Consider the following 15,772-nt stretch of genomic DNA (forward strand, 5'->3'; position numbering starts at 1 on the left):
CCATCCATCCATCCATCCATCCATCCATCCATCCATCCATCCATCCATCCATCCATCATCTTCCGCTTGTTCCTAAGTTGGGTCGCGGGGCAGCAGCTTGAGCAGGGAGGCCCAGACATCTCTTTCCACAGCCTCCTCTTCCAGCTCTTCTGAGAGGATTCCAAGGCGTTCCCAGGTCAACCGAGAGACACAGTCTCTCCAGCGTGTCCTGGATCTTCCCCGTGGTCTCCTCCCAGTCAGACATGCCCGAAGCACCTCCCTAGGGAGGCACCCAGGAGGCATCCTCACCAGATGCTCGAACCACATCAACTGTCTCCTCTTGACATGGAGGAGCAGTGGTTCTACTCTGAGTTTCTCTCAGATAACTGAACTTTTCACTCTCTCTAAGGGAGACAGAGTCCAGCTACCCTGCGAAGGAAACTCATTTCAAACGCTTGTATTTGCAATCTCATTCGGTCACTACCCAGAGCTCGTGACCATGGATGAGAGTAGGAACGTAAACCGAGAGCTTTGCCTTACAGCTCAGCTCTCTCTTCACCACAACGAACCGGTACAGCGTCCGCAATACTGCAGATGCTGCACCAATCCATCTGTTAATCTCATGCTCCATTCTTCCCTCACTCATGAACAAAACCCCGAGATACTTGAACTCCTCCACTTGAGGCAGAACCTCACCCTCGACCTGAAGAGAGCAATCCTTCCTTTCCCGGTTGAGGACCATGGCCTCAGATTTGGAGGTGCTGATTCTCATCCCAGCTGCTTCACCTTATACTATAATATTATAATAACTATAATAATCTGCTGACTCTTGTTAATAAACAAGGACTCTTATATCTTCCTTTATTTGAAATACGTTTTAAAATTATCATGTCAAACTGATTTGCTTACAAGCAGTAACAACTTAATTAAAAAAAAGTTTTTTTTTTTGTTTTTTTTTCAGGTTCTGGCCTCTAATTACAGTTAATTGGTCAGTTTCAGGTCGGGCTCAGAAAAAATGATACGGGTTCAAGCTGGGTCAGATTTTTTAGGCCTGAATGTAACTCTACTGCACAGGAGTTTTTTTTTTAAGGCAGAAAACACTTGAAGCTACCGCTCCCAAACGTTAAGTCTGACAACAGCACGTGTTGGTCGCAAACACAAAATTCAGTGAAACTGCAACAGAGTTGCATATTTTCTTGCAATTTTGAGGTACTAACCAGTCTTCCATACTCACAGCCCACTGAGACACTGGCTTCAGCTAACTATATCCCATCTTTTTTTTCAAATTTTGCGTCATGTTCATGGTGTAGACTTGACATCAATATCTATATTCGGATCTTAAGAAGTTCTCACACACTATATTAGGTCTCAGGATGGTTTCCTTCCTGTTCTTGGCAACAGGAGATTTTCTGTGTAAGACTTCTGTTCACTTGTGGAATAAGGAAGATGTTAACAGAAACAGTGTACAGGACATATTACAGTCAAGAATAATCAAACAAGAATGCTTATAAAAAACAATTATCACCCCTTAAAAACACCTCAGCAAAAAAATTCACGCAAATGTTGGATTTAATGTATAAATAAAGTGAACATGTTTACTGAATTCAATGATTTTTCCACTCCACCATTTGTTTGATGTATTGTTCTAATAAAAATGTGTACTCTGTATTAAAAGGTGATTTAAGTCAATCAGTCCAAATATTTGCACTTTGAAAGTTGATACTTGCAATATAAAGATTTTTCTTTCTCTAGAAACTGAATACAAAATTTAAAAATAACATTGAACCATTTGCTAACACACAGAAGACATTTTTTACATTAAAAATCATTCTCATACATTTTGATATTTTTTCCTAATCTTGCAAAGAAGTCAAAGAAACATCTGTCCAGTTTCTCTTTTCTTAAGAACAGAACTGTTCTTAATTATAAATTAGGATACAAAGGAGTTGATGAAACCAATTATAAAAACTGAATATTAAAGAATACCATCCATTATGGCTCACTACACTTTGGGCTGACAGAAACAGCATGCGAGCTGCTAGACTCTTTACAAAAGAGATTACCCCATGTAGTGAATATTGAATACAGAATTAGCTGGCCTTTGATCTGCCCATCAGGAGTAACATGTGATGAATCAAACATCACATTGGTCTGGAAGTGAGCTTTGCCAAGTCCTTTTGGGTGAAACAAAAATATGATGGGTACGCAGGTAAAAAATTAGACGGAGAAAGAAAGTGGAATACTTGAACAGAAAAAGTAAGAAAAAAAACGGCACGGCTAAAAGTTGAAAGAAAGTCAAAGAAAAGGAAACCAAGAGGAAAGATTAGCAAGTAGAAGCCAGGGATTGAAAGGAATTAAAGCTAATTGAAATAAGAAGGGAAGTAAGAATGAAAAACACAGGCAGTCAGAGGGTCAAAGGGGTGGGAGAAGGAAGAAGTTAACTCTGGCAGTCCCACAGGCAGCCTCCGTTAATGATTGATTGATTCTTTAATTAGTTTTTTCCAATGAACAAATATCCCAGTTCCTACTTTTATCATGCTGAAAGGATCTGTGCAGGAATTAAGACAGGTTACCTAAATGTTTTCGCTCCTGACTCAATATGAGACACTCATTTTTCATTGTATTTTCTTTTTTTTTAAATTTTACAGGGGTCGCCACACCAAGAAAACTTGCACGATAGCAATTGTTGGCAAACGTTTTGCACCTAATCCTCTTCCTAATGCAAGCTGGGCTCAAAACTGCAGCTTCAGAATCAAGGGACTATATGACACTATCCACTGAACTACCGTGGCCCCAATAAGAGCCCCTCATTTAGTGTCTAATTGATACAGTTTGTGGATATTGCCTACTATTATAGTACTCATAAAATGTTTCCCTTTTTACTGCTTCATACATCTCTGGAGTTTCAATTGTTCTTTTGATCACTTTACAAATAAAAAAAATACACCTAATAAAATACTCTGTGTCATTGTAGTAACTTTTTGAATGCAGTAAGTTTGTAGTAAAAAACAAGAGTTTTAAACTTTGATATTTATTCTTTTTTAATTAAGATAGCTCTGGCTATAAAATTAAATCGCTAAGGCCTTGAACTGAAAGAACACATGCTTAACGTGGTAATCTCACAAATCTGCTTTCTCTCTGGAATAGTAATATTACCCTATATTTAAATACAGTTCTTATAATCAAATTAGAAAAAAAAAATACAAACTCATACTGAATATATAAGTTTGTTTTGTTATTTTAATGCAAGTCTGTAATCATATTATCTAGTCACTGGGGCAAACATAAGCAGATTTCCTGGCAGGCATCTAAAATGTGTTTTTCACACAAAGTATAAAGTAAAAAAAAAAAAAACATTTCTCCAAAACAACTCAGTTATAATTCTTTGATATGATCAAAGCATATCGTACAGCATACGGCAAAGAAAATCAGTAGAAACAACTGTAAGCAAAAGAAAACAGACACGGAGATGCAAAGATGGAAATAGCGAGAATATGGAACAAAACAACAAGTCAGAATACTGTAGATTGAGATGAAAGTTCACAGTGTTCAGCAGGGGTAGAACTGTCTGTGTTGTCCTGAAACTCCTCTGCTGGATTTAGACTCACTCCATTTTCAGCACTTGTTGAATCAATCCGAACGTTTGAAGCTGAATTTGTCATTTTTGGCGAACTCTGCTTGTCCCCTGGATCAAAGCTTTGCTGTTTGTTAGCATCGTCTGACTCCTCAGTCACTTGTGGTTTCTTGCTAATTTTGGGCACCTTGCAGTTTTTGTCCACTTGGTTGTAAAGGTTGGCAATGGATCTTTCAATGTCAGCAAGATTCTGGATGTTCTTTAAAATCCCCTTGAGCTCCTTCTTTGTCCCAAGGTCAGTGTCTGATGAGGTAAGAGGAGGGGGGTGTTTTCTTTCGGAGACAGGACGAAGAGATGACAAAGGGGGTAAGGTGGTGGGGACAAACTGGATGACAGGACGCGGCTGACTATTAATAGGCGAGGGAGGAGGGAGCGGAGGTGGTGGTGGGGGAACAATTGGCTTACAGACAGGAGGAGGGGAGGAAAAAGTGGTGCGATGAGGTTTGTGTAAGGGAGGTGAAGGTGGACTGGAATGGGGACCGAAGGGAGGAGATGGTGGAGGAGATGTGGGTGGAGATGGTGGATGTGGATACAGATTAGGAGGAGGAGGGGGTGCAGGGTTTTCTGGTGGGTCGGGTATCATTTCAACTGTGATCTGACAAGGCTGCGCTGTTATGTAGTTGGAGATATTTGAACTGAACTCTCTCAAAACAGGTGGGGTTGGTTTCTGGCTCGATAGGGGCCGTGACTCATCGGCCTGTGCAATGATAAAGTTGGGGGACACTTCTCTGCCCACAGACATGGGGCTGTGGGGGTAATCCATGATAGAACGCAGGGTTTCTGAGGTCAGCTCCAGCATATCATCGCTGTCCATATCCCTGACAAGGATTGAAGAAAGTGAGCCGTGGTAATTATTTTGCTTAAGGGTTTGTTCTTGAAAAGCCTGTTGCTCAAACTGCCTGGCCTGCTCACGAACTGATAACTTAGTCTCTGTGCTGCCACTCAAGTAAGATGTGTTCAAATTTGTCAGCTTTTTCTTGTTCCCCATGGCTTCTTGGAGTATTTGCAGCTCCCAGTTGGATTGATTCATAAGAAGTTGTCTTCGTGGTACCTCAAAGCTGTGCTGCCCTCTATGAATGCGAGCAGGCATTGACCAAGCGCATCCCGACCCTGCTGACTGGGATGGAGAAAATGAAAACTGCTTTTCACACGTTCTCTCTCCCTGTGAAAAGGGTAAAGGACTGCTGAGAGGACTGTTATCATCATACAAGGGATTGTGGATGGTGATGGGGTTGCCATCAGAGAGGAGGGTCACGTTGCTCTCGGATTTGGGCAAGCTGACAAGCAAAGCACCATTGCAATGGGCTGCATTGGTGCGGCAGGCAAAAGTGCTAAGAATCTTCTGGTGGTTGGCTTCCTCAAAGAGAGACCTTTTAGCCCTGTTCCAGGAAAATGGTGGTAGTGAAAAAGAAAGAAAAAGACTTGAAACAGGTGAAAAGTAACAAACTAGGAATAAGCAAACATAGAAAGACAATGAAGAAACGATGATGTAATGAGTTATTTGATTATGATTCTTTGTGTTGTGACATAATTTAACTCATTTATTTTTTTGTTGGTTTCAATTAGCTAAAATGTGGTACAAATAGGAACCATGCTTTAATACTAACATATAAATTATACATATTATATAAATAAGCCGAAAAAAAAATTATATATATATATATATATATTTTTTTTCCTTCTTCTTCTTCTTCTTCCATCCATCCATCCATCCATCCATTATCTTTACCCGCTTATTCCATTTTGGGTCACGGGGGTCGCTGGTGCCCATGTCCAGCAATCACTGTGCGAGGGGCGGGGTACACCCTGGACGGGTCGCAAGTCCATCACAGGGCCACATAGAGACAGACGAGACAAACAACCATTCACTCTCTCACTCACACCTAGGGACAATTTAGAGTTACCAATCAGCCTAACATGCATGTTTTTGGACTGTGGGAGGAAACCGGAGTACCCGGAGAAAACCCACGCATGCACGGAGAGAACATGCAAACTCCACCTAGAAAGGCCCCTGGACCGGGGTTTGAACCAGGGACCTGCTCGCTGAGAGGCAGCAGCTCTACCAGTTGCGCCACCGTGCTGCCCTTCTTCTTCTTCAGGTGCTAAATACTTTTAAATTATTTATTTTAAATTAACATTCCATGCCGATCGTGCGGCTCATCCATCAATCAGCCAATTGTGTGTCATGTCTAATCTTATTTTGAAAAACCGTGATAGAACGAGTCCGCGATCAACAAACTGTGACGTAGCGAGGGACTGCTATATACAGTATATGCTGCTAATAACGTGCAAAGTTCAATTAGGAACTTCATAATAGCATAAACATGTTGCTTATATTTGCTTAGTTGAAAGAATAAATGATGTGCATGAAACTACAAAACGTGTATTTGTAAAATTTGTCACAACACAGAGAGATCTGAAACAATGATGTGGAAGTTGCAGATACACACACAAAGAGACAGTGGCCTATGGGGGGGGGGGGGGGGGGTCAGCAGTACACATCATCTGGAGTAATCTATCTCTCAACAACCAGACCGTTCTTTTTATCTGAAAACACCCCCTCCCATTTAAAGTGCTACTCAAGGTCAGTTAATAGCATTAGCTGAAAATGTGTTCAATGGTGACTAACAAATTCCTTCAATAAGTTAACCTACACACCAAAACAGATCTAAACGGCACTGATTCTGCACATGTTGAGCAAAAGCTAGAACGAGGAGGGGAAACGAGGGTGCTGCTGTTGTGTGGCAATTATGCATAACATCAGACTAATTCAGAGTTTGAAAAGCGTGATTACTTACTGCAGTCTGAACCCAGAAAGACAAGGTGGAAGTACAGAAACACAGAGAGATGGTGAGAAGACAAAAAAAACAAAAATGGCAGAGGAGAAATGAGGGCACTGACGAAGAGTAGGCACAATTTTCTACATCGTGAGCTTTCTGACTTATCAGTTGTGAGCATCAGTGTTCAACTCCAAGCTTTGCATGAACGTACAGATGCTGGAACATACTACATTTGTTACGAGAGCAAGCTGGAAATATAAAGATGTGATTCTATTTCTGATTCTCAAGAACCAATAGCTTCAATAATAATGATGGTTGATAAACATGATTACAAAAGCTTTCCAGTCTCTTATCATTAAAAAGCTATTTTCATATTAAACAACAAGCAGTAAAAATCGTAGCAGAACTGTTTAACATGCTGTAAATCAAAATGACTAAATCCAGCAGGGCAGCTCATTCAGTTCAAACTTCTTTTATCCACAAGCATTAACATTTCATTACACACTCAGGGCAGCGTTTAATTTTATAGAGGGAATCAAATTGTGCTGATGGCAAAATGCTTTGGACGCATGGGGAAAATAAAGAAGCACTCAACGTAGTGCACGTATTAATCAAAGTAAGGTTTGAAGTAATTTATGAACACACGTTTTACCTTGAGAGAGGGACTTGCAAAATGCATACACAGTCAAATTAGAAACACATACATAAGCTAAAGCCTAACCGCCAGCTGTGCAGTGGCTTCCATATTGTGCAGAAATTCAATGGTGCAGCAAGTAATATGTCAGAGGCAGCAGCAAGAAACTTTCACTGCTGAGCTGCTAGGTGGGCTATTTGGAAGAGAAGGCTAATATTCCAGATCTAAAATTATCTATGTGCAGAGCAAAAAAAAAAAAAAAACACTACCAAGCCTTCATCTGGGAGCAACCCTTCTAATCTGAACCTCTGAGGAAGAAACCAGCACGGCCAGATACACGACCAGCAGGTTGTTGGAACTGGTTGGATGTGTGGGATGAGAGACAGACACCAAAGGGACATAACTCACATGCTGCTGTCGCCAAGCTCCTCGTAGAGGTTAGCGCTCGGAGCAGCGGCTGGAGCTGCTTTCCCTCCTGGTGGTAAAGCCATCTGGATCCTGGCAGTTTTGGTACACTCTGCCTGTCGCCTGTGCAAGAGGGTACCGTTTGCACCAACAATGTAAGAGCATCACCTCTCAAAATATGTGGGAAAATAAAGCAACTCAAATATGCAAAATTTGATTAACACATTTCACTTCTGCTTTCTTCTTCGATCTCGTAAGAAAAACAACTCGTTTTTGTTCGTTTGTTCCGAAAATGCTCTCGCTTTCTCTAAAAGATTCAAATGAGTTCATGTGTTGATTCTAAGTGCGAGTGGCAACCCTTTCACCCTTGAAGGAGGCATTTATGTGGTATCACCACCAAAGATATTGCCTAATGATGCTTTTAACGTGACAACACAACAGCTTAAGTGCAAGAATGCTTTCAATTATACAAAAAGCTGTGAAGTGATGAACAACGAATCCTCAGCCACAGATTTAAAAATCTCTTTCACATCTATCTGCCATGTTTTTTTTAACTATTGGGTTTTATAATTAAACTTGAATTTTTAAAAAATCACTATCGTGCATGCTGTAAAACAATAAGACACCTAATCGTTAAACTGTGATAGATCAACGATTTTTGACAAAGTGAAACAGTCACGTTTTATTTCACATCTAATTTTGGGGGGATTTTCCACATGAGAAGAACTGTTTTGTGGCAAATTACATGTAGAGTCTGTAACCCACAAGTATACTCCGTGTTGTTTCATGTCATTATATAAGTAACATGTAAATAAGCCTACATGTCATGTTCATGACAACGAGTCAGGCTTTAAATAATTAATGAATGATGAAGGCAGGAGAAAATGCACTTCTCACATCAAAGAAAAAAAAAAAAAAGAAACCATACTTACTCTTTGAATCTGATGATGCAAGGATAAAAACATAAGAGGAAAAAATAGGACAAACATGCAAACATATAATTAGTTTGCATACTTATATACATTAGCATGACCATAAATGTGTACAAGTTTGATACTCAAGAAATCCTCAATAAATTATGTTACAAGAAATTCACTGTATGCATAAAAAACATTTACTTCTCAAGATAAAAAAAAAAAGTTTCTGCCTAGAAATAAACCCTCAAATCCTTCAGGAGCAGGTGTAGAGCTACATGTAACAAGAGCTAAACTAAATCTCATACCCTTCCTATTGCCAGTGCTTATTAACAGCAAAATTCAATTATTCCACATGAGGAAACAAATTGATGTGTAAAATACCATAGTGGATTTCATCGTAACGCAACAATAAATTGGTTTGACAAACACAAATGAGAACATTAACTTTTGCCATTGCATTGTCATCACCAACAAAGTGCCATCTGCTCTCACAGTTTGTGTTTTAGGGTCTAATGTCACTAATCAACAGTATTCTGCTGCACTTGGTGTGCACATTTGTGTGTGGACAACCACTCTACCCATCTGCCATGAATAAACATTTGCCAGCCTTTTGCCATTAATGTGATTGTAAAAAAAAAAAAAAATCACATTTTGTTCAAACTGCAGTGTATATCAGAGGCAGAGACGGAGCCAAAAATATATATATATACATGGAGGAAACACGGCTTATTACGGGTGTGCAGGGCAGAGTTGATTAAGAAGTGAGAAGACGCGCTGTGACGATCACAATCGGCTGTAGATGTTTGTCACAAATGAGTGTTAATTAATCAGCTTTCACAGAGCATGAGCAGGAGATTAGCCCAGCAGAGTGCGCAGTCAGTATGTCTGATGAGAGGTTCATGGCAAGCGAGGCAAACACACAAACACAAAGGTGGCGGTGGAGCAGGAAATGTGCTCCCTAAATCCACAACAAATGTTCTTTTCAATACAATTTGTGGCTTGCGTTGGCTCTGCTCTAATAGGCCGCGGGGTGCAAGATGTAAAGAATGGTTTACATTCCAATTATAGATATCTGATTTCTCCTTGGGATAAAAACCTTTTGGCTAAAACCATTAGTGCCACACAATAACTCCCAAGACAGGGATCTGCTTAATTGTAATTCATTTCCCCTCACATTATTCTGACACTGTGGTGAAGATAATTATATATATATATGGTAGGAGTAAATTGTAGTAGTGAGACATCAATATTCGGGGAAAAGTACTGACTGTCGGTAGGTGACCATGACGATGAGAATGGCAGGGATGCAGCAGAGGATGATGATGATGGCCAGTGCCAGCAGAGCTCCCTCTGTGTATCCCACGGCTTGGGCAGCCTTCTTCACACTGGCCACAACATCTGGTGAGCGGATCTCAAGGATTCGGCCCCCCTCGCCCAGGTATGGTTGGAACTCTTTATTGATGTCCAGCACGTTGCCGTCAAGGAATCTGAAATTTATAAAACATTAAGAATGAGGGCGGGAAGCTATTAAAAAAAGTGATTGTGTTTTTGCAGCTTTTTTGACAACTAGATCATTTTTAATGTTGCAAGTGTATTGCTGTTTGTATGAGTGGTTTTTAACACCCGATTGTGCTTTTGTGATTCATACGAATTTTATTTTGTCACTTTGAAATTGTTATATAGACATTTAATAATTTTATCTGTCAGGATCAAATCTCCTTCGGTTTGCTTCCTTGCATTGTACAAAACTTTGGTGCAACTAATGTACCTTTACATGCGTTTCATAAATTTAGTGACTTTAACAATATTTTAACATTAACAAAAAAAAAAAAAGAAAACCTGATTTCAGTTATGAAACTACAAGTAATTATCTAAAAATAAAGTTTTCCTCCAATTAACAAAAAGGTTTAAACCAGTTTTCACCACAGTACACGTGGCTTCCCAGACATTCTTTTAGTTCGTGAAGGAGCAATAATGACAAATGTTTCACACAGTATTTGCTTGCAAACCAAGGCAGAGTTAAACTGAATGAATATTACATTTAAATGCGCCTAAAAGCCATAAAAATGTACCCAAGCTAATCATATCTATACCTTTTTTGTACAACTAATTGTTCTGCCACTTGAGCTGTCATATATATAAGTTATTACAGGTTTGCGTGTCTCATTTCCTGGGAAGGAATCAGTTCAAGGTGACTGGCATAACTTATATAATTGCATACTTTGTTATTAAAAAAAGGAAATTAGAAAAATACTGTGTTGCACTAGTCATAAAATATGCACTGTATTCCTAAATTTAAATGCAAACAAAAAGTTACATCCAAATCAAGAAAATTTTACAACTACCATTAGTTTTACTCAGAGTCATTGCAAAATTAGCATTTTATTGTGGTACAACATGAATATAATACTATTTCCACCTGCTGCTGTCCCTGTGTCATTTGTGAAACCAAGCAGTTACCACGAAACAGTTTTCCAAACATTCTGCATCACAGAGGTGTAAGCACACTCCCATGCCCAAATACTGTCATTTCAGTTTTTTATAGGTGGAAAAAAAAAAGGATTGACTGAAGCTTATGAACTGGACTCTGGCAATCTATCATCCAGAGAGCTGAAATGGTGGTGAATGCTGCATTCAAGGTGGAACAGGGACCAGTTGTGAAGCAAAATCCCACTAACAATGCCGTCCTTCTCTTTCTGTGATCCAACGGCAAAGTTGCAGCTCTATAACTTGCAATTACCCCTCAGTGCAGCCAGACATGTGCTGCATACATAACGACTCCTACTCCTCTAATCTATCTGATTTTCCTGATGTTATGTGGAGGAATGGATGCTGATTAAATCCAGAATATAGCAGATTTCTTTTCAAATTAGCAAGACTCTCCCAGAGGCTAATACTATCATCAAAACGGAGCTTTCAAAAGTTTTATAGCACAAGAACAACCCTCATCTTGGCTCCATTCTCAGTTCCAGCCTGAAAATTATGTGGTGCCACTTAGATGGTCAAGGACACAAAGGTGATGTTTAAAGATCAGTCTGGTGCATAAATAAAACATCCTGAATGTCACTTTCTGAAATGAACAGAGCTTGCCATGTCTTCTTGAAGGTAGGGCGGGTTTATTCAGGGTGACCAACAGAAATTGCAGCAAGGCTAAAAGAAATAAATACAGGAGGTGCTGCCAGGTAGATAAATATAAGTTAAGCAGCGTGAAGGGCTGACTGAGTGAGAAGTGTCTCCATTGATCAGGACCGCTCATGCTCTGGTGGAGGAAGGTTTGAAAGAGTGCTGTCTGATTGGTTGCACAGACAAGCTCGGGAATATAACCATATTAAGTGGAATACACTGTCGGCTAAGTTAAGGCCAACTTGTTTTTATTTTCATTGATGGTTTAGCCAAATTTATAGCATGCACTTTTATGTGATGCTTTGCCTCTTTTTGCTGCTTTAGCAGACTGTCGCAGACAGACAGACCCTGAGCACTTTGCATCCTAAAATAAAAAGGAATAAAATGTTTTGCTGGCTTGTCTCCCAGCTCTAAGAACAGCCTCGGAGGTATTGGAATGATGGGTTGATGCACTGATTGAAACACTCCCTGCTTGACTCCCACTTTGTCCCCCTGTGACCTCGCTCCATCCTCCTCCCTTCTATTCTGTATCTTCATTTTTTTTGACAGATATTGTACGCCTGCAGGATAATCAAAGTCGTAAAGCAGAAAGAAGAGGTCATAAAAAAGTAGACATTGTGGAGAGGCCAAGGGGAGGCTGAGAAATATTTGTTGTTTGTGTTAAAAAAGAAGAAGAAGAAGAAAAAGTAAATAGATATTATAGGGACAACACATAGCACAGCTCAGACAATAAGACATCAATTTCAACACAATGGTGGACTGGATTTTTCTGTAATAAAATTCACCCACTCACTTGAAGAGCTCCTGTCGTGAAATGGCTCTGTTTGTGAGCGGGTCAATGGCGTACACCATCAGGTCTGACTTGGAATAGTCTTCTAGCTCATAGCCGTCACCATAACGACGTGGTCCGATGGACTCGACTATCACTTTGGCACCAGGAATCTGGTCCTGGACATGGCGCTCCAGTATACTAAAATGAAAACCCCCCAAAATCTCAGTTATTTTTAGGCAGAGGTAAAAAATAATAATAATAAAGAAAAAATGTGTTTAGACTTGCACAAGCCAGAAATAGGTTCGTATTAATTTAAAATCTGATTTGACACATGCCGCCAGAAGCTCTATATGATAACCATCAATCTCAAGTGCTCCTCTCTGGCAGTGATTGACCTAATTAAAAGTAATGTTCCTCTCCACACTGGGCTTCTGGTAAAATTACTTTTAAAAACCCTTCTCAGGCAAAGAGAATTGTAAACCTTTACCTACAACTAACAACAAAAAGGCGTTCACTGTATGTCACAGATGCACCTTTTAAACACTGAGCGGAAATACCATAATTGTGGATCTCCATCAGCATTGTGCAAAAACAAAAAACCTCCTAAAAAGCGAACTCTCCCGCCCCCAATCCAAACAGAAGGGTTGCTTGTGAGGATGAGGCACAGTAGGATCCTGAAAAACAACTACCGTACTAGCGCACATTTGCCTTTCAGATGAACTAATTTGGTTAAATACTCTGTCCCAAGAGCCAGAAAAAAAGAGATGAATCATGAATGCCTATTATTAATTAATTTGGCCTAGGAGAACAGACTCCAGTGGATAGACCTGAAAGCCCTGTTTCATTTCCAGCCTCTTATCCAAAAGGCTGTGGTGCCACTTGGACAGGCCCTGTCATCATCAGAGGTTAAGATGCTTAGACACTCCGTAGTGCTTATTAAAAATAACTTGCAACCCAAAGTTACAATTAAAAATACTAAATTTTCATCTTTTGAAGGACCAACTGGGATATTTAAAAAATTGTACTTGAGTATTTTTTTAATCTTTAAATGTTATCCACTGAATTGCAATTTGTTTATAATTTATACATTTTTGAAAAGATGACTTTTGTCTTACCTAATGAGCTCCTCCTTCTTCTCTTCCACTAAAGTGGGAGGAACAGTGGACACAACAACTTGCATGTCCAGAGCGTTGACTACAGAAACCTGAGAGATTGAGCAGAACACAGCGGGGGGAAAAATAATATGTAAAGTACTAAAAGGTAAAAAGGGTCACTGGAAATCAAGATAAATTGTGATTAGGCCAATTATTCATGTGTCCCACTGTGAGTTTAGTCAACTCATTTAAATGATCCTCTCAATGCAGCAAGTCGGACCCTCTAATTGCCTGCTCGTATTGATGCCATGCAGCAGATTTAACAGGATATAATTCTGAAGCCACAGCTAAGTGCATAGGCACCAGGCTCCGTGCTCCGAAGCAAAAGCTCCCATGTGGCTCCTGCAAAATTAGGTTTCCCCTTGAAAATTAACGAGAGCTGTGGTTATGCACTCTCTGCTTTCTCAAATTCAGGCAATGTCCCAGACCCTCCTTCTGTCTCATTAGAGACTTGTTAGCTAGACATATTTCACTGAAATGGTGAAAAAAAAAAGCCTGCCCACACTCAGGAAAAATAAGCACTGATTTGTGGGGGAACAGCAGCACCCGAACAACAAGGGTGCGGGGAATTATAGAGGGGAAAAAAAGACAAACAGACAGGAAAGGCACATAATATTTGCAGAGTTAATTCCAGTGGCTGAAAAAACAACGTTAATTGGATCATCAACGAGTGGCAGAGGCCACGTGTTAAGTGTTTTGTTCCTTCTGTGAATTATTCACTTAACTAGGCCTAAAACATTTATCACTTAATAAGCAAAGTTAAACAAAATATACATATTTACCAAACAATTGTGATAAAAACAGCCTTTTAATAAAGAGAGACCTAATTTATATTTCCACCACTTCTCTGTGGAGCATTTGGATCTTGTGGAAAAAATAAATAAAATAAAATAAAATAGCAGTAGCACTCAGCAATAAAAAGTTCAGGACACACAAAAAAATTGACACATGCCCTCTAATTATGTACGTAGGTGTAACGTTTATTTTATAATGCTATAATATGATGAAACAAATTCATATTTTATGCCAACCAAATGAATTAGTGCATCGGGTTAACTTCCATTTTTGTTTTAAATTATTCATAAACCTTAAAATGTACTGGTCCATTGTCATGTTTACAGTTTTTTTTAATTAATTTTTACAATGTTGCACTGTTCTGCCATAGATGAAACCAAATCCTGCTGAACAAATTTAATAAAAATAAAAAAAACAACCTTTTCATAACCCGTTTGAGGGACTGTTCTGTATTTGAGACTGATACAATATCTAAAAGCAGAAGCAGAGGCGAGTTGAACTTTCTTTTAATTTTTTTTTTTTTGGGGGGGGGAGATGCTCAAGCGACCCTAAATTTTAGCCCTGAAAAATAAAGAAACATCATTAGGATTTTGTAAGGAAACTTGGTTCTCAAACCTTAGATTAACCTAAATATTGAATAAATTTGGAACAAAACTGGAATAAATGATGGCAGTCTTAAACAGGCCAGTAAAATCTATGATTTTATTTTATTTTTTCAGGAGTCGTATCCTCAACACAGGCTCATCAGCAACTGACCAATCAGCAATCTCAAGTCTCGAAGTGAACGCCCATTAGCAGCAGGAGCTCCACCCCCTTTTTCTCTGACAACGTTGTCAGGGTTTTGCTTTATGAACACTTTGTGATCAGAGGGATTTCATGAAAAATCATCAGAAAAAAAGGGTTAAGTGTTGTGAGTGGAAAACATGTAATTCAGACAGCGTTAGCCTGAGCGTTTAGAGGGTGGAATACAGTTTATTACATTTCCAAAACCTAAACTGAGTCTGGAAAGATGTAAAAGGTGGATAAAGCCCTGTGGCCGACCTAATGATCAGCTGAATACAACGCTGATGAAAAGGAAGTACCACATGCTCGTCTGTACAAAGGTAACTGCGAGTAAATCCTCCATTTTTTTGGTCATAATTACATTGTGCTTAATGGTTATATTAAAGGTTAATGTTTAAAGCTAGCTGTGCTTTGTTTTGTGTGTTTTAAATATAGATATAACTATGTTGCAACTTCTGGTTGCATAAGTTTAGTCTTTGTTTGTTATGATTAGTTAACACTAAACTGATTTTGCACAAATCGTTTATTAGGTTGTGTAATGGTAAGCAGAGATCTATGTGTGTAGTATCTTAGCTAGCACGTCTGTATTGCACGCAACTAGCTTAGCGCTACTTCTTGTTATACTATGCTCTCTTAAAACAGTTATTGAATCAAGTGTTTACTTACAGTATGTAGGCAAACACAAAGATGTAAATGTTTTTTTTTATTTAAAAAACATTAAAATACACCAGAATGCAGGAAATAGCATTTTATTTAAAAAAAAAATTGGGGAGGACCGCCAGACCCCCCCCCCCCC

General features: G+C 39.3%; 1 protein-coding gene across 2 annotated transcripts in view; it reads right to left on the reverse strand.

The window, feature by feature from the left end:
* The window catches only part of pcdh15a (protocadherin-related 15a), a 207,842-nt gene that overhangs the window by 11,357 nt on the left and 180,713 nt on the right, over nt 1-15,772 (reverse strand). For both annotated transcript variants that reach the window (XM_037680065.1, XM_037680057.1), the window contains exons 28-32: nt 13,360-13,448; nt 12,266-12,442; nt 9,618-9,836; nt 8,365-8,373; nt 7,436-7,555 (exon numbers count right to left, since the gene is read on the reverse strand). In XM_037680065.1, coding sequence (XP_037535993.1) covers nt 7,436-7,555; nt 8,365-8,373; nt 9,618-9,836; nt 12,266-12,442; nt 13,360-13,448 — 614 coding nt within the window. The remainder of the gene's footprint in view (nt 1-7,435; nt 7,556-8,364; nt 8,374-9,617; nt 9,837-12,265; nt 12,443-13,359; nt 13,449-15,772) is intronic.

The sequence above is a fragment of the Nematolebias whitei genome, chromosome 1 (genome assembly GCF_014905685.2).
Source record: "Nematolebias whitei isolate Nwh7 chromosome 1, NemWhi1, whole genome shotgun sequence".
NCBI lineage: Eukaryota > Metazoa > Chordata > Actinopteri > Cyprinodontiformes > Rivulidae > Nematolebias > Nematolebias whitei.